The 27,733-nt window shown below is 40.9% G+C and overlaps 3 protein-coding genes, 1 long non-coding RNA gene and 1 other non-coding gene across 7 annotated transcripts; 1 reads left to right on the top strand and 4 right to left on the bottom strand.

The window, feature by feature from the left end:
• Window positions 1–110: 110 nt before the first annotated feature.
• slc38a12 (solute carrier family 38 member 12) lies at window positions 111–17,514 on the bottom strand. The gene is made up of 10 exons (XM_077618307.1): window positions 17,241–17,514; window positions 16,519–16,575; window positions 16,125–16,246; window positions 15,578–15,659; window positions 15,415–15,508; window positions 15,213–15,296; window positions 12,450–12,549; window positions 11,168–11,264; window positions 4,120–4,213; window positions 111–1,488 (listed from the first exon to the last, which is right to left on the bottom strand). Exons 2-10 carry the CDS (start codon window positions 16,561–16,563, stop codon window positions 725–727), a joined length of 1,482 nt encoding a protein of 493 aa, XP_077474433.1. The 5' UTR covers window positions 16,564–16,575; window positions 17,241–17,514; the 3' UTR covers window positions 111–724.
• Window positions 17,515–17,821: 307 nt separating this feature from the next.
• Window positions 17,822–21,465, bottom strand: LOC144088091 (5-hydroxytryptamine receptor 3A). The gene is made up of 9 exons (XM_077618322.1): window positions 21,315–21,465; window positions 20,731–20,891; window positions 20,220–20,264; window positions 20,035–20,144; window positions 19,446–19,618; window positions 19,215–19,375; window positions 18,891–19,101; window positions 18,394–18,546; window positions 17,822–18,335 (listed from the first exon to the last, which is right to left on the bottom strand). The coding sequence occupies exons 1-9, from the start codon at window positions 21,361–21,363 to the stop codon at window positions 18,076–18,078; spliced, it is 1,323 nt and encodes a 440-aa protein (XP_077474448.1). The 5' UTR covers window positions 21,364–21,465; the 3' UTR covers window positions 17,822–18,075.
• Window positions 21,450–26,440, bottom strand: tsen54 (TSEN54 tRNA splicing endonuclease subunit). Of its 3 annotated transcripts, none has more exons than XM_077618320.1 (13): window positions 26,306–26,440; window positions 25,407–25,514; window positions 24,833–24,991; window positions 24,699–24,762; window positions 24,528–24,611; window positions 24,361–24,459; window positions 24,237–24,289; window positions 24,068–24,169; window positions 23,601–23,997; window positions 23,397–23,532; window positions 22,966–23,026; window positions 22,773–22,886; window positions 21,450–22,181 (listed from the first exon to the last, which is right to left on the bottom strand). In XM_077618320.1, the coding sequence occupies exons 2-13, from the start codon at window positions 25,460–25,462 to the stop codon at window positions 22,031–22,033; spliced, it is 1,476 nt and encodes a 491-aa protein (XP_077474446.1). In that variant the 5' UTR covers window positions 25,463–25,514; window positions 26,306–26,440; the 3' UTR covers window positions 21,450–22,030. The 3 variants fall into 3 exon arrangements, with proteins under 3 accessions (XP_077474446.1, XP_077474447.1, XP_077474445.1); XM_077618321.1 differs by having other exon boundaries at window positions 25,407–25,535; window positions 26,306–26,387; XM_077618319.1 differs by lacking the exon at window positions 26,306–26,440 and having other exon boundaries at window positions 25,407–26,270.
• Window positions 25,990–26,061, bottom strand: trnat-cgu (transfer RNA threonine (anticodon CGU)). The gene has a single exon. It is a non-coding gene; the product is annotated as a tRNA-Thr (tRNA).
• LOC144088092 (uncharacterized) lies at window positions 26,340–27,585 on the top strand. The gene is made up of 2 exons (XR_013304809.1): window positions 26,340–26,612; window positions 26,979–27,585. It is a non-coding gene; the product is annotated as an uncharacterized LOC144088092 (long non-coding RNA).
• The last annotated feature ends 148 nt before the right edge of the window (window positions 27,586–27,733 follow it).

A 27,733-nucleotide genomic window follows, 5' to 3' on the forward strand; every position in this document is an offset into this window, starting at 1 on the left:
GTGGACGCCTCAAAAAACCTCAGTCGACTTTTGTCTTCAAATATTAGACCGAGTGTGATCTCCCATCATAAAGAAACTGCGTGACACAAAGGACAGAAAATGAAGACCACTAACTTTTTGGTGATGCATTTAAATTACAGTTTTAAAAAGAGGTTCACTTCCAAGTCATGTGATACAAACACAATTTGGTAGATTGTCGGTTCAAGAAAACTGAAAACGGATCCGGTCCAAAGGCACCACTTTAGCCATGGCCACAAACCTGTGAGGTTTCACTGCCACTAAAAACTAAAGTCCAAAATGGATTGGACATCTATTGCTGCCAATGTGTTAAAAATGGATATTGCAATTAAATGGTTATTGTTTCTCACATGTTGATAATGAGACCTCCACCCCATGATATGTCAGATAAGTCTCAACAGGTCATTTATGACCAAGATAGTAGTATTTGGGATCATACATTAATAACTTTCATTAGGAATGCTCATTTTGTGTACACAGTTCAGCCTTTCGCTCACATGTAATTAATGTCCACATTCCAATTCCCTTTTTCATGTCATGGCGCTTGCCATTGGTTGGCGACCAGTCCAGAGTATACCCTGCCTCCAATCAGCTGGTTAAGCACCCAGTTCACCCTAATAAGGATAAATGGTCACGGGAAAAAAAATGATGCGTACTTGGTCCATTGGGACTGAATTCCATCCAAAAAAAAGGCACAAAGCGCATATCACTTTTTGACATCGGTCAGGATGATATTGGCGGTGACGAACATGAGGCAGAAAACGGCCCACAGTACCACAAACCAGACCCAGGCGGCGTGGCGGAAGGGCGAGCGGTGGGGGTTGATGGCGTGCCGCGCGGTGACCGGCTCCACGTGACGCCGGGCGTGGTAGACTAGCAGGGCGGGCACCACGTACTGGATGCCCGTGCCGGCGTAGGCCCCCGTGATGCCCACCAGCGACTCTAGATTGTGCGTGCAAAAGGCCACCAGCACGGGCGGCGCCAGCGTGATCAGCGGGAACACCACTCGGTCCACCACCCACGGGTACGTGCCTCCGTCCCGGTGGAACAGGGTCTTCCAGTTGTTACGCAGCGTGACGGCAATGATGGGGAAATTGGTGCTGATGGTGAAGACTGGGAAGAGACCCAGGAAATAGCGCAGCACGGGTATATCCAGAACGTGGCAGTTGTCGGTGAAGTTGAGTGTGTACATGTCGTGGATGAGCGCACTGTCAAAGCAGAAGATGGCGGTGAGGGACAGCAGCACGTAGAAGCCCAGAATCAGCACGTAGTCGGCCAGGACGAAGCAGCCCACTCGCTTCTTGTCCGAAATGGGCGTCACCAGCGACGGCAGAGAGTGCTGGCACATGAAGGAGTAGACGCACACGCCGAACAGATTGGGGATGCCGGCGAGCGATGCGACCGGGGGGCGGCCCTCGCCTTTGCCCGACCCGATGCGCATTAGCGCCAGGATGATCATCATGGTGAACGCTGAGAAAAAACAAAACACACAATATTTGAGATTACAGTGGTACCTCGACATACGATCTTAATGCGTTCCGGGACTGAGATCGTATGTCGAGCTTTTCGTAACTCGAGCGAACATTTCCGATTGAAATGAACTAAAAACAAATTAATTCATTCCAATCCTCTGAAAAAACACCAAAAACAGGATATTGGATTGGAAAAAATGTGGGGTTCGGGGGGACTTTATCCACGGCAACCTACTCGTAACCGAACAAAAAAATTAAATTAACTTGGATTAATATACACAGACACTTAAACATATGTTTAATGTAACTTTACACAAAACTGAATTCTAATTTTGTTTTAATTGTTTTTACCTTCGTTCTGGGCGGGTTAGCTGTTTGCCACGCCTCCACCCTCACGTTCGCTATCGATGGGCTGTTTGCTGTTGTATTCCCTTCAAAATATTTCCAAAATGATGCACACAAATGTCCTCACAATAGGATAACGCACGACCACTTGCCAACGAGAAGTAATCTTGAATGAGCGATCGCGGGAGCTAACAGGCTAAGGAAGGAATAACAGCCGACCCACGTATTGATTGTGGGTAATGAAGTTTTATTCTGAGAAAGGATGCCATTGCCTATCGGTGTTGTGTGCGCGAGTATACTTCATTACCCAGAAAGCCCTCTTTTTGCCCGCGCATGCGCGTTGTGTGTTTCCTGGTCGATGCGTAGGAAAAACTCGTCTGAATAAATCGTTTAGTGCTCGTAGATATCTGTTATAGACGAAAGAGATGTGGCAAAAAAGACAGTGCACTACAATGATAAACAGCCTCTCATGTCATGGCCACCTGGCTTGGTCGCATCTCGAAATTTTGATCGTATCTAGGGCGAATTATTCGATCGAAATTTTCATCTTATCTCGAGCATGTCGTAGGTCGAGGTACCACTGTATTGGCTAAGAAGGGTTAGGGGTGAACACAAGTTAGGGAGGTGATGGGTATTTAAACAGACACGCCATACTTATGACTGCCTTGTGCTACTTTAAAGAGGTGCGCCCATATTGGAATTGCACTAAATTGTTTTTTTTAACACGTTAAAGACAGCATTAAGTGCAGCGGCCTGATTGCAGACACAAAACAATCTTCATTTACAACGTTTTATATGCTAGTTTAATAACACAAAGACAAAACTTGGAAGGAACATGTTATTTGATGAGAAAGGGTAAAATCTCCACCAGCATAATGACATCTAACATTGTTTTGTCTGCAATTAAAGAAGCGAAACTGGCTGTGAATGATTGCGATTGGCTCTTCCATCAAGTGCTCTCATTTCTACAACAGCTGTCGGACGTCTGTCAGGATAAAGCCATCGCTCGCGCACCAGCTGGGACAATTGTGTCAATTGAGCATGCTTGGGATGCGAGCAGCATCCAACGCGATTTATCTTTGCGGCTCAGGCCCACCAATGACCTTGACGCCTCAACTTAACGACCCTCTGAGGACCGTCTGCCCAACAAATCAAACGCACGCGATGCACGTGCTGGAGACCACGTCATTGGGCGCAGGAGGTCTAGCAAAACTGAGTAAATGTCCCAATACAGATTTTTTTCCTTTTTTACTTGCGAGCAGCTTTTTCACAGGATATGTTTTGCCGATAATGATAGCTTTATATTTCGACAATTTAAAGAGTGCCAAAAAAAAAAAAACAGCTGGATACTGGAAGGGATCTAAATCAGAATCCGATGCTGTATCGAACACTAATTGTCAATATTTAGCAAAACTAAAACCAAAATTAAGAAAGGTAGGAAGGAAAATTAAAGAGAACATGAAGAAAGAAAACTAAGAAAGTTAAGCAAAAAAATTAAGGAAGAAGAAAAGAAAAAAAAACTAAAAACAAATAGGACAACATGCAGGCAGGTATGGATGGGTCAAGATGGACTCAGATTGAAAGGTCCAGTAAACATTTGCCGGTGCACCAACACCATGGACTGTTTGTGAGCTAGTCGGGGGTTCCCGCACAGCCCCCTTGGAGGGGCACTTTATTTTCCTTGAGTGACAGTCCAATCAAGTGTGGGACGGCCCGTCAAGCTTGTCAGATTGACGAATGAGCGGCGAGATGGGAAGCCGAGGCGCGGCAGGGGACCGGACCTTTGATGGACGCACCTCAATACGGGGGGGATATGTAATGTGTGTTTGTGTGTGTGTGTGTGTGTGTGTTTGGGGGGGTCAGGATTCCCGGAAGAGCTAGCATTGAAGTGGCCAAGAGTGCTAGTGCAGGATTTAATATCGTCAATGGTCTCACAATGCCTGGCTGTTTATTTATTTCTTCTCCTTTTCAACCGGGACAAATCTGGCTACACTCCACACACGGCTGCTTTACGACAAACTGACAATACTTCCTTTTGTTTTTATGGATAAGACTACTTGAGACATTTTTGCAGGTGATAAATAAATCTACCAAAATTTGACATTGCTAAAGATATAGCCAGTTTCATCTTTTTTATTTTTTTTATCTCCGAACACGTACTCTGAACATTAAACTGTGACTTTAACAACACCGTCTGGCTTTTTCAAATATTTTAGTCTGGGGATGTCTTTTGAGGGGATGTAAATTGACTTGATATTTTAGAAAGAATAGAAGTGTGTCTTACCAATCCAGCGCATGAGCGATGTGAGGATCTGTAGGTATTTTGTCTTCTGGGCACTGAAAAAGGTGAACGGTCCCAGAAGAACAGTGAAAACGCTCTGCAAGACACAAACAAATAGAAAAACATGAAATGGTCAATGGCAGCCAGTCAGTTAGAGCAAATCGCATTCCATTTTGCCAAACACACATTTACCAGCACGCATCAAGAGAACCATGATGGTGATGAGGACCAAGATTCACAGTGGCTGACTAGCTAACCACCCAAGAGGGCCAGGAAAACAACATTAAGTGGCTACGCAAAATCACGGCTAAACGACTGGGAACGTGGCCAGAACTCATGTTAGGTCTACAACCATGGCGAGAGCCTAATGGGGTACAAGTTGTAAAGCCGTCAGATGAGTTCCTTTACTGGATTCACGGATCACAAAGTAAACGTCAAAGGAAAAAAAGTGTGAAAAAGCTTGTATGAGTGGCGAAAAGAGAAAAAATACTCCAGGCAAGCTGTACTGTAAATCTAAACGCAAATTCTATATTATGAATATTGTGCTCTAAAATACAAAATACATTTAGTTTTTCATCCACTATCTTAATGCTAAAATCGAATGGAATATTTCCTTCATATGTGAATGAAACGATCAAGTATTCTCTAGTATTTTATGTCTCATGCCATTTTTAAACTACCTATTTTATATAAAAATATATAAAAGAACGATTTGGATTTTTTTTAGGTTGCCAAAATGCCCAGGCCTGATCTATTTATGCATTCACATAATTATGAAACATGTTCTTGAGACTTTCTGTGGGTGTACACAAGATAGATTACATTTATGAAAATTGGAATCTTCCTATTAACATGTACGTGTGGGGTGGGAGTAGTTTGGCTTCTGCCTCGCTGTACAAGCGACGATAAATGCTGAGTCAGGCGTGAGAAACTGCAAAGGTGACCAAGGCATTGATGGATACAAGCTCAGAGATTCGTCCTATTAGCTTCTCGTAAAAAGGTCGCTCGCCCGAGGCCAGACGGCAAATCAAAGCAAAAGGAGCTAAAGTCATGCCAAAAGAACCCAAAATACAGTTAACTCATTCACTTCCATTGCCAGTGATAGTTGTCCAATCCAGTCCAAATGGACTGGACGCCCATCGCCATCGATGGCAGCCAAGGAGTTGAGTACTGCAGCATAAACTTGTTGAAAATGACAGCAAACAAGCATCATTTTACTGGTCGAGGAAAACGATGCGAGTAAAGCCGACAAAAGAGGGAAACTAAAAGCGAGAAAATAAGAAAAGAAAAATGGGCGAGCGTAAAGTGGGTCATAAACGGCCGGCAGGCGGGCCCGCCGTCGTCTTAATGGGCAAAACGATCCGAGTGAGACCGAGACGATGCTGAAGAGGAGGAAGATGAGGAAGATGAGGAGGGCCACTCCGTCATGGACCAAAACCTTTGCGGCTGAGCAAGACCAAATATGGAAATTAATTTCTTTGCTTCAAAGGATTTGGTCTTTATATTTTTAAAATGGGTTTATAATTACATTTATAATTACAAAACAGGGCTGCCAGAGTCAATTAATCACCAACTTTTTTTGCGAAGAGTCGACTTATCGGCTAATGTAAGTCACATACTATTTATTGTTATATGACTATCTTGCAATGTACTTTGGATTTAAAAACTACGTGGAGAAAATTTGCACTATGTAATATAACTATGTAAGTGTTGGATTGTTTTTAAGTGCAAAAGTTATTTATTATTATTTTATATAAATATATAAAACAATGTTTATACCCCCACACACACACAACTGTATGGATATACACCATATTAGCCTACTTTTATCCAAGAGTACCCAAATTTAAAATGTTAAAATATGTCAATATATATCAATGTCTGCACATACTATTAGAATACCGTAAAATACAGTGGTACCTCTACATACGAGCAGCTCTACCTACGAGACGCTCTAGATACGAGAAAAATTTCGAGATGCGAGAAAGCCAGGTGGCCATGACATGAGAGGCTGTTTATCACTGTCTTTTTTTGCCGCATCTCTTTCGTGTATAACAGATATCTATGAGCACTGAACGATTTCTTCAGACGAGTTTCTCCTACACATGGACCAAAAAACGCACAACGCGCATGCGTGGGCAAAAAGAGGGCTTTCTGGGTAATGAAGTATACTCGTGCACACAACACCGATAGCCATTGGCACCCTTCTCAGAATAAAACTTCATTACCCACAATCAATACGTGGGTAGGCTGTTATTCGTTCCTTAGCCTGTTTGCTCCCCGCGATCGCTCATTCAAGACTACTTCTCGTTGGCAAGTGGTCGTGCGTTATCCTATTGTGAGGACATTTGTGTGCATCATTTTCGGAATATTTTGAAGGGAATACAACAGCAAACAGCCCATCGATAGCGAACGTGAAGGTGGAGGCGTGGCAAACAGCTAACTGGGCCAGAACGAAGGTAAAAAAAATTAAAACAAAATTAGAATTCAGTTTTGTGTAAAGTCACATGAAACGTATGTTTGAGTGTCTGTATATATTAATCCAAGTTAATTTAAATTTGTTTGTTCGGTTACGAGTGTGTTGCCGTGGATAACAAACATAAATGTATGGATATACACCATATTAGTCTACTTTTATCCAAGAGTAAACACATTTAAAATGTTAAAATACGAATCAATGTCTGCACATACTATTAGAATCCCGTAAAATAGTGTAATTTGATATTCGATTAGTCATTTAACCTTCTAACAGCAGTAATGGAAAGTGTGTAGTGTTTGTGGGTAGTTCCAGGAAAAAAGTGAAATGTCACAGCTGCACATTTTCTTCCCTGTCGTGCGAGTTGTCACAATACTTTCATGGACAGTTTGGAAAGTGAAGTTAATGGAGCTGCCACTCAGATGTTTTCTCTCGCCTGTTTTTGTCCCATTAATGCATTGGACAAAAGAAAATGGAAGCCTCGCTCTGCCTGTCACACGGGCCGTCACGTCTATTTTTTGCGCTAACTATCTAAACTCCGTGTGCATGAGCAGGTGTTGATGATCGCAGAGGAGAAACGTCTCATTTAGCACAGCCATGCTGATGATGTCACCTTGATCGCTGATCACAGCTTGTCAACCGGATGAAGGTTAAAGAAACACAAAGATGACTTCGCAACAATGAATTATGATCATAAAAGTCCAGTTTTAAAATTCTGTACATACAGTTCAGCGATGTGAAGGGTTTTATGAACGATTTTGATTTTTTATAAAATTTCTTATCAGGAAAGTCATAAAAATAATATTATTGCTGATTGTGTGGTACACTACAAAATTATGAACAGGTTTAGGTTGCAGTTCCAATTCGAGCCTTATATTACAAAAAAAAAGTTTAATACCGCAAAGTTCTAATTTTAAGAAAAGATGTAACAGAAAATTATATTCTAATTAGGGATGTCCCCCAATCAGAAATCAGATCAGAGTTTATCGGAAATCTGGCCCAATCAGGTCGATCAGGGTTTTGAAATGTTTTACTATGGCAGTTAATGAGTTGAGGTAACAAAATGAATGAAGTATAATGCAAAAATATATCGTTATACAGACTATTTTGGCACTATTGAAACAAACCTGGAAGTAAAACAAAGTCCAATAAATCAATTATGGCATCGGGTGACCAAGTTTAGTCCCTGTATAAATTTATTGGCATGAGAATAGCACTGAAAGACGAGAAGCTTGGTCAGGGTTATGAGGTCGACGCACCCCCTCCAAACCATAATCATGAATAATTCTGTAGCTTCATTAACCAAGAAGACAGAGCAGAATTTAAATATCGTGGAAAGATGAAATCCTTAAAAGAGGGGATGAGGATAGAATATTGATACATCCTTGTCCCATGATAACCATACAGACGGCCATAAACCATCAACAGGACAAAGGCTGCAAGTGTGTGCGTCCAAGACTCAAAATGGCGGCTCTCATAAGAAATGAAGGTCAATGAGGCTCCCCGGAATAAAAGATTTAGCAGCAACTTCATCAATCAGCAGTGCCGTGTGCACAGGTTGGGGGACTTTAAATTAACTTGAGTCTAACACGCCACACAACGGAATGGAAACATCTATATGGCGATAAGCTGCCAACAATGCGGCGCAAGCATAAAGTGCCCATAGTGCATTGATTTTTTTTCCGCACGGGGGGCCATAAATTGGGCCATAAAATGGCGCAAGGCGAAGCACGGCGCCCGCCGTTTGGCCGAGGCAGGAGACAATCAAGGACTCACAGGATTTAATTGGAGTCTTAGGGCGAACCCCCCAAAATACACGTCTTAATCTTTTCAATCACAGTGGCGCTAAAGAGGCCCAGATCAACGGCGAAGTTACGCAACTGCAACCCGCCGCCTCAGTGGAATCAATCAGCGCAGAAAAATCACCAATTCATCCTCTTAGGCGATATCTGTTGTGTCAAGTGAAAAAGAAACGACTAGTTGATGGCGCTACGCTAATTAGTCTGCATGTCCCTCCGCATCACAAATCTGTATGAAATGTAAATTTAACGAGACACCAGAAAAATAAAGTCAACTGAAAAGGAGCCATAGAAATATAAAATATGGTACACGGTCGATTGGTTGCCGGTCTTTTGGTCGCCGGTCTTTTGGTCGCCCGGAAGGTTATTGACAATTACCATTTAAATCGTTGCTCAAATTCCTTAAATACAAACTGCGAATTACTATTTAGTCATACTTAATGCCCTAGTAATTATTAGGCTAAAGAAAAGCTCCAAATTTCCCGGACTTTTATTGTTTTTTGTTGGAGAACTTGTTAAGACCCTGACTGACGTACCTTCTTAAAAAGGGACAACGCATAATTGACGTGAAAATGGCCAAGGAACATGTTACCCAATATTAGCGCTGCTGTATGTATATTTTTGACCCAGCAGATTTAATCACTTTTTTCTGTTCACCCATAATAAAGTCATAAAAGAACCAAACTTCATGAATGTTTTTTTTGACAAAGAAGTATCTGTTCCAATCACTCTATCAGAGAAAAATCAGAGTTGTAGAAATGACTGGAAACTCAAGAGAGCCATGACATTATGTTCTTCACAAGTGTACGTAAACTTTTGACCACAACTGTACATACACACTCTTATACACTCTTATACTGCTCATGGCCATTGTTGGCTTTTACTGATGCGTAGACCGTGTTGTTTTACCTTGTTTTGTCGCCGGTCTTTTGGTCGTCGGTCTTTTGGTCGCCGGTCTTTTGGTCGCCCGTTGTCGCGGCCGGGGCGACCAAAAGACCGTGACCAAAAGACCGTGACCAAAAGACCGGCGACCAAAAGACCGGCGGCCAAAAGACCGGCGACCAAAAGACCGGCGACCAATCGACCACACACGATAAAATATTGGCAGAAGAAAGTACCCACGGAAACATGTCAACCAAACATCCCAAAAGTGGTCTACAGCCAGAAAAAAAGAGGAGAATGAGAACCTCAAGTTCACGTAGAGGGCAGAAGCCTCCAATATACGGCCCAAGGCTTCAAAGTGCCTATTAACTGATTTGAAAATGAACAATTCAGATGAAAAACGAGCCCCCGATTGGCTGTCTCAACCTTTGTGAAGACTTTTTATGAACGACGAGAGGACAAATCATCGTCGTTGTTGAAGAACAAAGCGCACACTTGTTGAACAATGTCCAACCTGGTTGGTTGAAAGCAGCGGGATGACGACCGATAACATTAAGCATCCTCTAAGAAGACCAAGATTTATGGCCCCCGACATGTCGTTTGATTCTACTCTTTAATAAAGCAGAATGCTTTTATGTTCCCCGCATTGGTCGACGGCCCACGTTCACGCTCTGATTGTTGAACATTTATGGCAGCGGCAGAAGGAGGCTCATTTACATTCCACCAACGACTGTCGTTTGACTTATGATTTATCCCCGTCGTTTTGTGTCCCCTTCAACACCACCGCCATATTTCTCATCTAATAAACCATAAATCAGACAAGGACTCGTTTGGCGGGGGCATAAGAGATTAGCGGGAATTACGGCCACTTTCACAGGTCGCGCAGATTTTAGATCTGCAATTCGGGGCAAAAAAAAATGGTGCATTCAACTTTGTGAGATTAAATTGAGTGGAGACCTCTGTTATCATAAGAAATACGCACAAATAAGAAAGGAAGTCGTGCACAAAAACAGTAAGTCTCTTATCTCGTTTTGAAATAGATATTCCAAGGTTGCTGAGCTCAACTGTGCCTAATATACTTTGTTTATTAAAAATGTCAACATGAAACTTGGTGGGAACATCAATACGTCACCAGTGATAAAAAGACACTGGAATCGTGAGCAAGCTTTGAATTGAACGTACTATTTTTACTTGGCTCACTTATACCAAACCGGATTAAATATTACCGTATTTTCACGACTATAAGGTGCGCTTAAGTCTTACATTTTCTCCAAAATAGACAGGGTGCCTTATAATCCAGTGTGCTTTATATATGGAAAAAAAAGTGTCATTCATTGAGGGTGCGCCTTATAATGTGGTGCGCCTTATAGTCGTGAAAATGCGGGATTTACTGGTATAAAATTCTGTAGATAATTCTATCGTAGACCCTCGAAAATGTATCAAAAAAGACATGCCTGAAAAGATAAAGCCAGTGTGCTATTTGGTTTTGTGGTGGCCCTTTTATGCCAATTTCAGGGATCGTTAAAAACAGACTCAGTTTCATATTTCTCTTTCATCAGAAGTTAGCCAGTCTGCGACACCAATGACTAAGTAAAACCTTTCCAACTTTTGGCCCCTTTGAAGACTGGAGGTCATAACGACCTTGCAGCGGGGATTCAGAGGAGTCTGTTCAGATGGATTTTTTCCCCTACACGTCTACTTGCCAAAAAGGAGTAGTCAATTATTTAAACTGGTCAATGGACAGTCTGGCATGTCCCTCTAGGAACAAAACTATGTAGTAAAAAAAGGCAATTTCTGTCGAATTCAGAATGGAAAAACACATCTAAACTGTTGCGCATTTGAGGACGTTTTGGCACACTAAGGCATTTATAGTCAGGCAGACGTGATGACTCACCAGAAAGATTCTGTAGGCATCTTTCCTGGTCACCGAGCCCCAGCAGGCGTCCGTGTCGTTGTACTTGACGGCTCCCGCGCTGCATGAATGGTTTCCGCTGAACAAATCAACACAATCACGTTTCAGCGAGCATCGATATTTGGGTTTGAGGTCTGATCTGCATTGTCCCGAGCCTTGTTTCAGATATCAGGACCTTCTTGTGCAAATTGTTAGCTACGATTTTCATTATGATGCACTCATTTTAGGCATTTCAACTGCATTAATAAAACGGGTCAGTTCGTTATTCTTCACGGCAAAAAGGTTGTTTATAATACAATGCAATGTATATGATTCCTAATAAAATAATGGTAATAAAACTATTAAAAAATAAGAAATTAGATAGGTTTCATTATGATGCACTCATTTTAGGCATTACAACTGCATTAATAAAACGGGTCAGTTTGTTATTCTTCACGGCTAAAAGGTTGTTTATAATACAATGCAATGTATATGATTCCTAATAAAATAATGGTAATAAAACTATTAAAAAATAAGAAATTACATATGTTCCATTATGATGCACTAATTTTAGGCATTACAACTGCATTAATAAAACGGGTCAGTTTGTTATTCTTCACGGCTAAAAGGTCGTTTATAATACAATGCAATGTATATAATTCACAATAAAATAATGGTAATAAAAATATTAAAAAATAAGGAATTAGATATGCTATAGAAAATGAAACAAAGGATTTGAAAATTTAAAAATAGTAATCAAAGTATTAAATAAAAAAAAGAAAAATACATTTTAAATTACAAATAAGAAGTAAAAAATGAAATGAAAAACCTCTTATTATTCAACATCAATGGCAGCCAGGGAGTGAAAATTCTCTGCTTTTACTACATTTAAAGGCCAATTTGCTTCAATTTGAGTGAATGAGCATTGTGTAGATGAGTATTGAAATGATAATTAGAAATCCGACATGTTGACTTTCATTTTTTTATGATGCTCTATTTTTCAAATGCTAAAAACAATAAAGCAGAATTGTCACTTGCTCCTACCACAACTCTAAAACATCAATGTGCATTGCCTTCACAATAAAGCATGCTGGCAATAAAAAATGTATTTGGACCCCAGTGGACACCAGCGGCATGGGCAGAAGGCCAGCCTGCTCTTATTGTCTCCCTCAAATTAACTTGTCGAGGCCAATAGACAATGAAAGCACATGCTTTAGTGCCATTGACAGCGATGGCTGTCCAATCCATTTGGACTGGGAAAGGTTGTTAACATTAAAAGACTCACCAGGCAACCTCCATGAGGGAAATGGGCACAGCTGCTGCGTAGATGGCCAGATCGCCGTACAGGTACACGATAATGCAGATGTAGAACATGTTGACGCCGACTACAACACAACAAGAGTGGAAATGAACACCTTATTTGCCTTATTAGCCGGAAAATCCAATTCGACAGCAGCCGAGTTAATGGTGAAAAGAGCCATATTGACAACCTCACGTGAATAAATCACATCAACACTAGTTGTGTACAATAGGCAGAATTTGTGGACATTATTAATAAAGCGCCGTGGTCTTCATCTTCGGAGCAAACAGCTCGTGGGGAAATCTGTTAGCAGACAAACAGCAGCGCTCCTTTTTAATATGCGCGCTCAGTCCTCCTTCTCATCGGTTTAAATATGAAATTAAATCAAAGCACGGGCAAACTTTTATTCCTCGCCATCTGCCCTTCTTGTTACCCCCCGCTTCCTAGTTATCATCACACCGCGATGATCATCGGCGCGACCCCCTCATTCATCACCGTCGGCGTCAATGGGCAGCTAATTGATTAGAGACGAGGAAAATCTAGGCGGGTCCTGTGAGAGGGAATAAAAAATGGCAGCTTTACGGCATCAAACCCTGAACGGGTTCTTCCATCAAAAAATGGCGTAGAGGAATTGAATAGTAAAGATGAAACGAGCGAGTAAATAGACATTCGTCAGGTTAACGGGCTGAAAATAGGCTTTTTCGTACAGCCCACAAAGCTTGGAATTTAACTTTTTTGCCAGCTTGATCACTTGCAAGAACTGTCCTGACAAGGCAAGATGGAGTGAAAACAAATTATTGTTTGGATAGTTGATTAATTATTGATTGCTTTTAAGATGAGTTGACATTGGCTCAAATGGAAATCACATTTTGCCAAGATTTATCATCACCAAAGATATTTTAGCTGGAAATATGAAAACTATAAAAAAATAAGAATTGTTCCTTTTTCGTTTTTATTCTAAATACACTTCAAATGAAGATTTGAAAAGTAAATAAAAAATGATTTTGTTGTATTTTGCCTTCCATTAAAAAAGGGGAAAAAATGAGTAGATTATTTGATTTTAGGAGTCTCAAAAAAGAGAATATAGACCATTTTTAGGTCAACAATGTCTCTAAAAATGACATAATACCGTGAAATGCACCCAAAAAATCATTAGTCAAAATCGGGTTTAAATGACACTCATGTGCAATGGGAGGCAGATTTAGCAATTTTCAAGGCAGTTCCTCTCAATGTCACTAACATTTTACATTTAGCATGCGCCGCACGAGTCAGCGTGTGACACCAAGCGTCGTCGTGAGTGGTCGCCCAATTGACTGACGGCCGTGGCGAGTCTCACAGCGACAAAAGCTGTTTCTTAATTAAGTTTCCGACACGGGGGGCGCTCTATTTCGTACGGCCACAGACACTAAAATAATAAAATGAACTCCTTCACACCACTAGAAATCCGATCCATATGTACCGAGCGTGAAGGAAATTGGACGTCTATCTCTGTCAGAGGCAGCCATCGATTTAAAGTGCTTGGTCACAATTGACTGTCTGTAGTGGCGTTTGCCCTCATTAACCTTCCTCTTCACGCTCGGATTGTGACGCGTCTGCTGGGAGAAGATCCAAGGGAAAGTTTGATGAAGATTCTTAAAATGAAGTCTAAATAGGTTCTGGCCCTGCGGCAGAGGACACTTTCTGTCCCAAAATATCCACAAATAGGACATTGCAGCAAGGCAACATGGTGGCAATTGACCTTGTCAACACAAAGCGATGGCAAGGAAGCAACATGTTCATTTGCTGAAATTTCTTTCCTCCTGTAGGTGTCTCAACACCCCCCCCATTGCTTCTTTTCACCAAACTCCATCTTTTCCGTCATCTGTCACTTTCTGTAGATCTACCAATGTTAGTTCAAAAGTGGATGTTCCGGTCTATTGCTGCCCCACGAGCTCTGTGATGCGAAATTAGAGGAGTGTTTGCCTCTTTTTTGACTTTTTTTCCCCAAGAAGAAGGAAGCGGTCGCTCATCAGGGCTAACATCTGTGCCCACACTCACGTAATCCGTTGCAATTTGGACTCCTTGTGGATTAAAGCCTCACTTGAGTGACATGCCTCTCTTGAAAGCCATGTGCTCCAAATCGATCACTTACAACTTGAAATCTGCCCGTTTTATATTTTTACACAAATTTCCATAGTATTTTACAAATTCTGAACTATATAATACATTTCAAATTTTATAAAAATGGAAAAACACATTTTAACATGTATTTTTAAATATATTTAGTAAATTCTAATGAATTTAACTATAAATAACAGAACATAGAAAGGTATCATTATTCCACTATTCTGGATTTCTGACTTATTTCAAGAATATTTATCAAATGGGTTAATTCATTCTAAAAAAAATAATTAAAATTATAATTCCATCCTGAACATGATCAATACCAAAAAAATAACTTTTTAAAATGTTATTAAAGAATTCATATTGGAATGCAATATTATAATACAATGAACTATTCAACAATGTCATAATCTCCCCCACAACACACTTTTAGCCATGCAAGTGTGATGACAGTGCCATCTGCTGCCTACCAAGCATATCTGTCTCTGTGTCTCTTCCTCTATCTATTATATGCATACTTGGCAGTGTAGGAATTATAAACCCAGACTGCCCGCCACTGGTAATAATCACCCATCTTTTTTCTAATGAGACAGTTTGTCTTGCGGAATGTGAAAAGAAGACAACTTTTTTGTGGACATCGTTTACCTTTGTTGAAGAACATGGATGCCATCTGGCCCATCTCCACGCGCTCGGCAATTTCAAAGTGATCCACGGGACCAGCAGAACGTTCTGGGGAAAGGGCATGTAGATCTTCAGTATTCAATAATTATTAATGGACTGGACGTCTATCACCGCCAATGGCAGCAAATGAGTCCATTGATGAATGGACTGATCAGAGTTGACTTACGGGTTGACAAGATGGGCTTGGTCTCGGGTTCGGTCCGCCCCCTCACGGGGCTGTCATCGTCCGAATAGTCGGAGTTGGTATCGTTGTCATTGATCTGAATGCATTAAAACATATATGAATATTGAGATATTAATCATTTAACATGATATATTAAAAAAATGACCTCATCCTGCTCTCTCCTCTTCCAGCGCAACTGAGCGTTGGCCGCCGCCATCGCCTCGATCACGAAGGTGGTCGTCATGTAACTGCAGACGGCAAAGGACACTTCATTAGGTACACTTGGTCATTGCAAAGTGTGTTTTTACATATGATAAAACTTTGGAACAACTAGAAAATGTGGAGTTTGGTCAAAAATATTGACATCCCTTAAAAAGAGGTAGTAGGGACAACTCTAAAATCAGGAGTTTTGATCAAAGTTTCAGGACACCTAAAAAAAAGTGTACTTTTGCAAAAAAAAAATGAATTTTGACTAAAATTTTGGTCTGGAGTTTGGAAAAAGTAATGGTACAATTATAAAATATGGAGTTTAGGTAGAAGTTTTGCGATACCTTACAAAGTGGACATTTGCTAAAAAGTTTATGATGTGACATCTATAAAAAAAAGTCTGCAGTTTTGACCGAATTTTTACAATAGTAGAAAAATGTCAAGATAAAATAAACAAATAACCACCAAGCAAATTTGCCATTCGGACATAAGAGAGTGAGACTCACCTCATAAACGCCAGAAAGCAGATGAGCGTCAAGCTGACCACCCAGCCAGCTGTGGCAAAGGCTCTCGGCATGGTGAGCGCCCCCGTTCCCACAATTAGGTTGAACATGTACACCAACCCTACCTGTACACATGACACCACAGTGATCCATTTAGTTTGTCTTATTTTATTTATGTTTGTTCCCAGCCATTGCCTCATTGTGAGTAAGCAATCACAAAGGGAAGGATCCTATCAGTTGTGAGTGAGTTTTTCCATCATTCAAGCAAATGGAAAGAGAGAGAGTCCATCTCAGCACTTTAGCTTCCTCTTCATTTTCTCTTTGGGTAATCTCGTGGTTCAATGTTATAAAAAAACACTCAGATGACAATAAAAATGCTCCAGTGAGCAGTACTCACAAAAGCAGAGTAGGGCTCCCCCGTGTCTGTGATTCCACCTGCCATGGCCTCACCTGGCTGGGGGGAAAACAAGAATGAGAAACTGAAAGAGGAGGTTGTGATGCTCTAATATAAACAAGTACAAAAATGAATCCAATGCACATGAACATAGATCAATACATTTGAAGTAGGGCAAGGGTGTCTAACTCGGGTTGGTTCGCGGGCCGTATTAACGTCAACTTGATTTCACGTGAGCCGGACCATTTTAGATAGAATATTTAGATTTTTTTAATAAATGGATTAAAAGAACTGGATTAAAAGTCCCGAATATTCAGTTTTTTTAATAAATCTAAACAATGTTTATTTTAGCTTTTTATATATATTTTTTTAGATTTTACAAAATGAATTTTGAATTAAAAACACAGAAAAAATGATTTAAAAATTACAATTATTGATTTAAAAGGGGGAAAAATCAGGGAATTTAATATACATCTATACTCTTCATTTTAATTTGATCCTAAAACAGAAAGTCGGCACTCATGATTTACTTTCCCGGGCCACACAAAATGATGCGGCGGACCATATTTGGCCCCCGGGCCGCCACTTTGACACCTGTGAAGTAGGGAATTAAAACCCAGTCATTTGCATTCTCAGTATCTGTCAACCACTGATTTACTTTCACACATTTAACTAAAGAGAAAAGGGTGTATACGATTTGGTGTCAAAAGTAAACATGCACTCACCTGTCCCCTCTGCCCGTGTATTATTGCTATCTGCGGGTAGCTGCTAACAGGCTATCAGGAAGCTGCGAGTCCTCAACTGGATAAAGTCCACGACAAGTGGCCCGCGATCTCCACAGGAAAGCACAACTTGCCTCCCGAATTGCAACATGAGCAGTTTAATCGCTTCATCTAAAGCGAAAAATTGGCAAACCGTGACATTTTCCCTATCGGGGTAGTACGGAAGATGCCAGTGGCGTGTCACGTGGGTCACGACAAGCATTTCCTTTTTGGGTTTTCAAAATAAGACAAACGCACCATGTTTTCCACTGCATTACATTTATTGTTAGGGGTAAGTGACATTGTTTGTTTTTACTCATTGTAAAACCAACATAATGTCCTGTCACGAGCATGTCATATGACACGTGTACTTTGCACTTTGGGGGTGATTAAACATACTATGCACATTAAAAACTATTTGAAAAATAGGATGTCTAGCATTCAAATACAGGACAGAATCTCACGTTTAACTTATTGACTATGATGACAGTGATAGACGTCAAATCTAATTGAATTTGGGTAGGTGGCATTGACTATCATGTCTGTGCCAAAGACGGCTGGAGACGTCCAATTCATTTTTACTCAAAGCAATTGGAAGTTTGTTGATCTGTTTTCTTACTTTCACTCTGAATTCACTGTCACCACCAGCTAATGAGTTAATTACAATATTTTTTTCTTACTTCTATTGCTGCAAGTGGTGACTGGTTATTACAGAAAATCACCCAAAAATATTTTGGGGACTAAATGTGCTTTATGGAACAAATGAGATTTCCAAGCAATTGCTACATGAGCAGAGATCTTAGCTGAAAAAGTCAGGTGGAATCCAAACATTATACATGACCACAAGAAAAACAGTAACAGTGATCAAATAAACAACAAAATAGACCAAGTCAATGATTTTAGCGATCCGCCGGAAGCATTTGCGCTGGGGAACATCACCGGCGCTCGCCGCTTTCTGCTGAGCTGCGCGAACTTCCTCCAGGAAAAGTTTCAGCTGTTCGCGCTCCGACGGAACTATGACTTGAACGGGATCCTCTTCCTCTTTCTCCTTCACCACATCTGAAGGAACATGCTTAGTTATTTCCGGCAAGGAGACAACATCATATTTTTCACCAACCTTTCATCTCTTGTTTGTCTGAGCGAACATCCTGGCCGGTCTTTCGTGCCGGATTCTTGCAGAATTTGTCGTCCAGGTCAATGAGGAAGCTCACCAGCATTGCTTCAAGCACACTAAGGCCCACCAGGGCAAACACACCAATGCAGAAGTTGGCTAAAAAAACATGAGAGCATTTTGTGACTTTTTTTGTACAAACTCCACACCCAAATGTCAGATTGGACCCTCGATCTTAGAATCGTGAGGCTCAAATGCCAACCACCATCCACCAGGCCGCGGTTTTCTAAAAATATCAGTATTTAAAGCTTAGTTAAGTATTTTTCATCTTTTTACTCTCCATCTATCTTAAGAAGAAAACCATTTATCAAGTTATGTCCATCATCCTGATTTTTAAAAATATTTTCTACACAAAAGGATTTAATTTTTTTCTAATATTTATCATTTTGATGTATTTCTTAATGATGGATTTTGCCAATTCTGGATTTTTGGACATTGCTCACCGATGAGGGGCAGGTTGTCCTCGGTGGAGGGCAGCATGTCCTGGAGAAGGAGCAAGAGGACGGAGATGGCGAGCAGGATGGTGATCTTGAAGCTCAATTTCTCCCCACGTGCCTCGTCGATGAAGAAGGATGCCAGGTCCAGTGTCAACAGGTAGAAAAGTGGAATGATAAAGTTGATCACGTACAACATGGGTTTGCGCTCCAGCTTCACCTGAGACAAAGGTTACCACCAAAAATATGAACAACACCATAGATGGTAATGAGATTGTAATTTTTTGGGTTTTTTTTTTTTTATCTAAAAATGTAATTTGGCTGTAACCTAACCTTGTAAATGACTTTACTAAGATGGGGGTGACCCGTGCTGGTATCATTTCTGAAAATGTCTAATTTCTTGAGAGTCCACTCCCCTCGTGTCAACAAGATCTGGTCCGAGACATTGTTGATGAATTGGTCACCGCTGAAGGTCTGGAGTTGCATGGAATCGACTGATGGGGAACGGGGACAACATCCGTTGAAAAAGGTCCATCCTTCTCTTTGCCCGTCGACCAATCCTACCGTGAGTGTTCATGGGGCTGAAGGATATGTCGCAGTCCTGTCGGTCGAAGGGGAAGGCGAATAGGTTGAGGGTGCACGTGGACGAGAGCCGCTGACGTGCCGTTATCTGCAACAGCCCGCTGGAGTATACCGTCACGTAGGAGCTCTTCGTTATACTTCCAGTGTCAGAAGTGCTGTAACATCAACAAAAACAATCATTTTGATGACAACTAAAGGATGAAAGAAATGACAGACTTCCCGTAGATTTTCACATATGGCTTTTTGAGACTATTTTTCATTGTTTTGTACATGATTCAATTAATATTGGATATCTATGTCTAATCTATTTTAAAATCCGATTTTTTCCACCTAATTATTTATAGTTCCCCTTGAAATCATTTGGCTAACTAATGACATCCAATGCTTCTGTGTGTCCATTAACTCTGCAAACACACGCATGAATGGCAATCTATGGTCTTCATTCTCCTCTCTGGTTTACAATTGATTATGACATGCAAACACATAAAAAGTCAATTAAGCGCTCATGTTGAGGTGAATGTGTAGCACCACCTGTCCATATATGTTATTAGTAATGAGTGAGTCAACTTACTCCTCTTGGATGCCTATGTCGGGTGTCCAAAGCTTTGACCTGGGAACGGATAAGTGGGTGATGCCGCAAAAATCAGACGGCGTCCACGTGAGGAAATCATTTTTCCACACCTGTTGATGCAAAAAAGAAGAAAACAATCGGAACATGTACTTGTTGCCTTAATCTGCGTCACTGCGTCTTCTTACTATTTGGGTCCAAATGTGGCTGGTGAATATTTGAAGCTTCGAATCCTGTACATTAAGGACAGACAAAAGCATAGAAAAGACAATTACTCAGATAATCTGGGGGAGAAATCTAGTATAAGTCAGTCAATAGCGGACATTTTTCTTTACACTTTAAAAATATGACACCAATTATAAAATATTACATGAGAATTAGAAAAAGAAATTCTAAAATTCCTATATCGAAACATTTTTGAAATGGTGGAAATGCACAATTTGCTAGAAAACTAAAAAATAATTACCTACTTGAAAAAGATATAGAAACGGCCTATACACAAATTGAGACACCCCAAAATATGACTAATTATACCACATACACACAAGAAAGCAGTGTAATGTACGTATACATATATACATATACACGCACACACACACACACACAGACATCTATCTATGTATTACTATGTAAATCCAGCAAAGGAAATGGGACAGCATCTATTGTGAAGAGTATCTTGGCAACCAGATGGCAACTTACCACCTGCAAGATGCCATAGAGCAGCATGTCCACTGCTACAACAGTGACCTCCTTCCAATCCTTGACGGGCCTGACGGTGGCCAAGAAGTCATTGGTCGTGTTGAGCTTCAAGTATTCCAGCAGCTCCGAATAAGAGCAGTTTGACGCCCTGCCAAGCGAGACTGCAACAAAATATAAGGTAATTTATACACACACAAATCACCTGATTTCTAAAATTTTCCGAGTCTCGATCCAATATACAGAGAATATGTATTGATCGGAAAAGTATTTCTAAATCAATTTAAAGTTATCGCAACATTGTATTTTCCCTGTTTGTTTCATTAGTGTAAATACAAATATGGATTAATTAAAAATTGTGTATATTATTTTTTTGATTATATTTTGACTTCTTGGGATCATGTTTCACTGGAATTGACGGCGAGAGACGTCCAATCCATTTTGGTTGAAGGGACTATCCGTTGGATTAGCAGCTGATTAGTTAGTTAACCTAAAAAATGTAAACGACTACATTTTAAAAACACAATATTTTTGACGTGATTTGATCAGGGACAGCCCTAATATAGATGTATATACTAGGAACTCACCGTTTGAAGTGAGGAAAAACAGGAGAACCAAAGTCTGCCAGGCCCACATTGTTGTTTGCCTCAACAGCTCCAAGCAGATTTTATAAGTACGCGCCCCGGTGCTTGCGTCAACGGCTAGACAATGGACAGTGAACGCATCACTTCACTCGTTTATTGTATGCAACGTGACTAATTAAGTAAACAAATCAACAGCTGCAGAAAACTTTTGAAATGGAGTCAGGAGTGCAGTTGTGTTGCATTGACTATTAATTAAAACAAAAAGTACAATGAAAAAATGTACATTTATTTAAAAGTACAATGAAAATACATAAAAATAAACAATTTTGATCAGCGTCTTGTTTTTTGAAGTACTACTACTTTGCAGGCCATTATTACTGTGATTTGCTTGTTTTATAGTGCTTTGCATACGATCCCAAGTCCAAGTCACCTAATTTAGAGGATCCAAAGGATCAAACACCTCGGAAATATATTGAGGGGGAAAAATAACGTTCAAATGGTCATCCATTTACTTTTTAGGAGCACTTTTTAAATATTGATAACAACATCCAAGTACACACTTAACAACTTATTTTAAGGGCGATAAGATACCCAATCCATTTGGGCAGAGAGGCGATTGCTGCTAGCCCTTTCAGTCCAAATGGATTGGACGTCTATTGCTGCCAATGGCATCATAAGAGTTCAAAATAGTAATTACTCGTGTGGCATCCAGGTGTGTATTATGGATATATGTCAGTGGGCAGCTGGAAATCTTTGAATGTGTAAAAGGATATGTCGCCGGCATCCACCACAGCAAAGATAACTTGGACATCGCCACTCTGGAAGGTCAGCTGTTTAATGGCCGCCAAGTCAGGAACGGGACCGCTGAAGCTGCAAAACAAAGTCATATTTTGCAATATTTTGTGTGATACGTATTGCTTTCCATTCTTAGATTTTTTTGTCATATCTCTTCCGCATATTTTCTAAATTTTATGGCATTTGGTTTAGCATTGAAATATTGTGTCAGCCACAGTTAAAAGTGAACACAAAAAAAATGTCCAAATTTGAATCATATTCACTGTGTTGACCATTTTATTTGTCCAACAACTGAAATAGTTTGGCATATTTTGTACAATTTTCTACTATTCTTAATACTTTTTTAATGAATCATAATCAGAAAAATATACTTTTCCAACACAATGATAGTTTTACCCCAGTGTGTTCTATTTGTGGACTTTTTGATTTTAGAATTTTGTTGTTACATAGTTAAAAAGTCACAATATGATGGCGTTTTGATTCAAAGTCACGACACACCTACACAGCAAGATTACTTGGTTTGGTAGGCATAATTTCCAAAGCGGTTTGTCCCATGACTTTTGTCTGTTTGTAACATGACCACGAACAAACTCACTGATTGCCACACGTCAATGAAGTCTGTGACAAAGGCTGGCAAACAAACCCAGCAGTCTAAAGTCAACTCACCTGCAAACGCACATGCGGGCAAAGGGCTTCCCCGGTTTGCTCTTCTTAAAAGTAGCCACCGTGTCGGGCTGGTAAACATTAAAACAAATCTTCCACTCCTGCGAGGCTTTCAAGCTGAAAGAAGCAGGTGGCATCCATATTGTTTTGACAAGACAAAGAAAATGGGGATATTCAATCAAAGTCTTGCAGATACCTGGACGCTCCCTCAAGCAAATTTGTGGATTTGATTATGCTGATTTTGTTTAGTAGTTCACCTGAAAAGAAAATAATTGCGGTGTTAAACTCAATGGACAGCAAAAAGGACATCCAATATATATTTTAGATTATATTAGATAACTTTATTCTGTTTTCATCGAGGACTGGCCACATTTAAAAATGTTTTCTTTTGTTTTTAACGTTAAAAATGTTGATTTAAAAAAATTTAATACCCTTTGACCCTTATGTGGATAGGCAGAACAGAAGAATGAATAGGAATCATAAATACATTTACTGTTTTATTTATTTGAAATACATAAAGAAAGAAAAACATCTACTTTAGCATATTTTGTATTTTATATAAAAAACTAAATAGAAAAACATTATTTACATTAAGAGAATTAAAAAAGGAGATGCTATGTGTGGTACCAGTAGATATGGGTCGGGTGGGGTCGTGTAAAGGAGTGACTTCCATCTTCCACAAGTGTTGCGGTCGCCTGCCATGATTTGCTTGCCGCTTTGTCATCAGTTGATGATACTCGGCCCAGTTTCGGCATTGTCGTTCCTTAAAATGAAGGGGCTTCAATTAAGGTTTGAAAAATTTAAAAGCATGATTTCGAGGCACATTCAGACCTTTTTGTTTCTGTACATTTTCCATTTTTGATTCCTTTGCTCCCTCTTTTTCTCCTTAGCAGACATCTTGACCTGCCGCTTGTTGAGCGCGCTAATCCACAGTGCGACGTTGCAAGAGCCCACCGTCAGCGCACCGGGCAGGAGGGACGGGTCGGGAGACGGTAAGGAGGTGGAGGAACTGCGTGCAAAGGCCACATTGGGGAAAACAATAGAACTGTCCCAATGGGGAGTGCGGCCACGGATGGGCTTCTTGGTCTCGTTAGCATCCGGGGGGTCCACTGCCCACCACGGCCGGCCTCCGCTCGTGCGAGCCGGGGACTCGGCCCTCAGCTTCAACTCGGGATCTGGTTGAACTTCTTCTGGTTGCCTCTTCATAGAACATTCCTGTTGTGGTTTACTATAGCAGGAAGAAAAATAAATATCTAACCCACAGCGGAGATATATATAATATTTGCGGTTTGTGCCACCTGCAAGATGCCACGGGGCTGTTGCTGCGCTTCCTCTTTAGTGTGTTCTGGCCCCTTGACAGTGGCATGTTGAGCTGCCTGGCGTACGGCGATGGCTCCGAACTGAGACAGAATATTACGCTGATGTGGCGACGTTTCATACTTGAAATATCCGTTGGGACCTCGTTACCTGGCATCGAACCTGTGTACCACGTAGCCGAGCCTCTTCAGGTGCCCAAACACCTTGGTGAGCGAGCGTAAAACAGTTACAATATATTTGCAACTGAGTGTGAACCGTAGGTGGTCATTTTTACCTGATATTGCTGCAGGCTGATGGTTTTGGAAGACAGAAACCATTCATAGCCGTCTTGAATGGAGAGCGGCAGATCCTGGGAGAAGACCTGCACATTGCCCTGGTCCAAAATAGAGACGTTAGGAGATGGGGGAAAAAGAGATACTCAGAATTTTAGTTGCCACTCACACACTCCATGAGGTAGAGCGCCTCTTCCATTTGAAGGTATTGCTTGCCATTGGCGGAGAATCCCATTGTCTGCCAGAACTTGCCCTGCGAAACAAGACATGTCAGGTTAAAAGTGAATGCTCACCTAATAATAGCATTACAGAAAGAAAAAAATTAAGGATGGCCCCTCACCGCCGGTGACTCAAGCTGCACAACCTGATCATCGGGAATCCAGATGGCCTTCACCAGGTTACCTCTGCCAAGGTAAAGAAGTGTTACAGAAGAAGCAAAACTGAAAGTATCAAGGCCATTGTTCGCCCTCTTACAGCCTCTCAACTCGCTCCTCCGACACAAGGCTCCAGTGCTCGCTCAAACTCTGCTCCAGACGTTGTCGCTGCTCCTCAGAGTCGTCGGGTGAAAAGTCTTTCTGACCCACAGTCGGGATCTTGTGACACCGGGTTCGAGCTGAAAACAGTTCAGACGGGCTGAAAGACAAACAATAATGATGCGTGTGTGCACACCAGTTTCAAACACGTATGTCTACCCTAAAGCCATGTTAGGGAATTACACAAGATCCTAAAATAAAATATACAGCGAATATAAAACAAACTTTTCCCACTTTATCAGTAAAAACACAGCGACTGTCTTGATTTGCAGTAGATTCGAAAGCCAATTAAACTTTACATAATTACCACTTCATTCACCTTAAATGTGCAACAAAAGTAAACAAAATTAATCAAAAGTATACAAAAAATGTACAAAAATAAACCTTAATACTGCGATCGACTGGCAACCGATTCAGGTGCCCCTCGCCTCGCGCCCGAAACTCAGCTGGGATATGCTCCAGCACCCCCGCGACCCTCGTGAGGATAAAGCGGTTCAGAAAATGAATGAATATACCTTAATATTTCGCTGAAGAATTTCGGATCGGAACTTTCCTTGCTTTGGTCCGCCATGTTGGGGAACTCTTTCGGTTTCCTTCTGCTCTGGGTCCTAGCGTCACACCCACTAAACCACAAAACTCGTTCGCTTTACACACGCACACATATTTCGAGTGAACTACTTTTTAAAATTTAAATGGATCCGAGTTAACTTCATAACATCGCTCGTACAAATCCTTTGTCTTGTCTGTGTGAAATAAATACTGCATATTAAGTGCATTTTATATTTGTGACCTTCCCCATCTGTGTTTTGTATTTGTTAACTTCCCCATCTGTGTTTTGTATTTGTGACCTTCCCCATTATCTCGATGCAACCAACCTGTGATTGACATTAGGTGAAAAATTGTCCCCCCGTGTTATTAGTCAGTCCTTTTAAGACAATAAAGAACAACAACTAGTTAATCGGTTTTTAATCAAAATCCATGCATTTAAACATGAAACTATTTACACGATGAAGGAATTCTGTAAACACTCTGTCATTTAGGAACGAAGAAGCACTTTCACCTCCGTTCAAAAGTATCTTGCAGCTTCCATTTCCTAATAGGCACGGACGGGGTTCGAACCCGCGATCTTCGGTTTACGAGACCGACGCCTTACCACTTGGCCACCGCGCCTGATAGTGCGTGAACGAGTGTCATATGAGTTTTAGTATAAGGTCAAAACCCATTTTCATAGCATATGTTTACAACTAAAATGAGGTTTTTTTTTAAACCCGATTGTAAACAATGCTAACCATTCAATTCCTTGTACGGTGTCGCTATCTCCTCTATGGTTTATGCAGGCGACTACCCACAGTAGGTCACAAACTTTGTGCAACCAAATAATTTTAATCAGATATTGACACTTATAAAGTCTCACCGGACGACACGGTATGACGCTTTCTGGACGCCTTTTGGTGGAAAGGCTGACGCTTCAGTCGTAGTTATCACGTAAACGAGCTATCTTGGTAGCGCGTCGCTATTGGAGGAGGCAGTGGCGTCATTTAATCGAGCCGGAAGTGGCATAATGTAGGAGAGGCTCGGGACCAGGAAGCAATGTCCGCCTCGAGAAATATGTCCTCCTCGGCTCGGTTGTGATGTCTTGAAAACCGCCGGTTCTTCCCATCGGCCGGCAGAGAGGCTGCGGCTATTCTGCGGGAAGATCGCGATTTGAGTTGGCGGATGCGGTGAGCAACTTTTTTTGCTTTTCAGACGGAGAATTTGCGATGGCTCCTCTACGTGATGGAAGGCTTAGCATTGAATTCATAACCGGTCTCGCTGATTCTAAAATGCATCGCATAATATCTAAACAACCTTTAAATTCGCATGCAAAAAACGCGATATCTAGAAGGATGTTTTGAACAGCTGTTTGTGAATTGGTGTTTGCGTCGCCTAGAAGTGACGTATAGGCTGCCTGCAACTTTTTAGTCTTAAAGTCAGTTTACATATCGCAAACTACTATACTACTGGTAGTATTCATGAATGGATGCTGAAAATCATCCTGCTTCTAACAACTGATGTTATAATGTGACTTGTGATTTATTTATTTCCAGCTGTACCGCCTAACTGCCGAACCCGTCCGCGATGCCGCTGGTGCTGGATGCCATTTGGGCGCTGTGGAGCATCACAGCCGGGATCTATGACTACTTCCACACCAGTGCCATGGAGGAGAGGATCCACACGCTAGAGAATGTGCTCTCCATACACCAGTTTGTCATCGCAGGCCTATCGGCCGGCCTCATTCTGCTGATGACGTACATCCTGTGGAGGAAGCGCTGAAGATGACTTCCAAAATGAACCAAAGTAGTTATTTGGGGTTTTAAATGTTGATTTTCCAATCCAGTCACTCACCACTTGCTGCCTGGGATTGGAAGGAGCTAATTTACATGCTGCTATGTCATCGTATCTGACCATCTTCCAGACAAGATGAGAGATAATTGTTCAGTCATGTTGAAGATTTTAATCATGCTTTAGAAATGCAGTTTGTCACACATTTCACTAACATGTCAAGCTGTAACTGATTGCCTAGTCCCAGTTGTTGTTTGTTTAACTGTTAAATTGATCCATGTGGTTTGCAAAAAGTGTTTATCTGACAAATGACTAACATGGGTGGCCACTTTAAAAGGGAATGTGTTCAAATAAAAGCTTATTGGAAAAGAATACCCTTTTTTATTGATCATAAATATATCTTTGTGACAAGACAAGCTAGACAAATGAATTATAATTACTGTGTTAAATGAAAATTTTCACTTGGAAGGTGGGATCCTCATATACCTTACCTTCAAAATAAATGTATAAGACTTAAATT

The sequence above is a fragment of the Stigmatopora argus genome, chromosome 14, assembly GCF_051989625.1.
Source record: "Stigmatopora argus isolate UIUO_Sarg chromosome 14, RoL_Sarg_1.0, whole genome shotgun sequence".
Lineage (NCBI taxonomy): Eukaryota > Metazoa > Chordata > Actinopteri > Syngnathiformes > Syngnathidae > Stigmatopora > Stigmatopora argus.

Bases quoted from the DNA above. Each gene is read 5' to 3' on its own strand.
- tsen54 (XM_077618320.1), bottom strand. From the start codon at position 25,462: ATGGCGGACCAAAGCAAGGAAAGTTCCGATCCGAAATTCTTCAGCGAA. The intron at 24,992-25,406 runs GTATATTCATTC...TTTGTCTTTCAG, and splicing joins TTCTTCAGCGAAATATTAAG to CCCGTCTGAACTGTTTTCAG. The intron at 23,998-24,067 runs GTGGCACAAACC...TTCCTGCTATAG, and splicing joins AGCCCCGTGGCATCTTGCAG to TAAACCACAACAGGAATGTT.
- slc38a12 (XM_077618307.1), bottom strand. From the start codon at position 16,563: ATGGCAGGTGGAATCACAGACACGGGGGAGCCCTACTCTGCTTTT. The intron at 15,509-15,577 runs GTCATTTTTTTA...TAATGCATTCAG, and splicing joins AGAGGAGAGAGCAGGATGAG to ATCAATGACAACGATACCAA. The intron at 4,214-11,167 runs GTGAGTCATCAC...TGTGTCTTGCAG, and splicing joins ATGCCTACAGAATCTTTCTG to AGCGTTTTCACTGTTCTTCT.
- LOC144088091 (XM_077618322.1), bottom strand. From the start codon at position 21,363: ATGTGGGCCTGGCAGACTTTGGTTCTCCTGTTTTTCCTCACTTCAAAC. The intron at 20,145-20,219 runs GTAAGAAGACGC...TTGCATCAACAG, and splicing joins GCCACATTTGGACCCAAATA to GTGTGGAAAAATGATTTCCT. The intron at 19,102-19,214 runs GTTAGGTTACAG...CCTTTGTCTCAG, and splicing joins TTAGTAAAGTCATTTACAAG to GTGAAGCTGGAGCGCAAACC.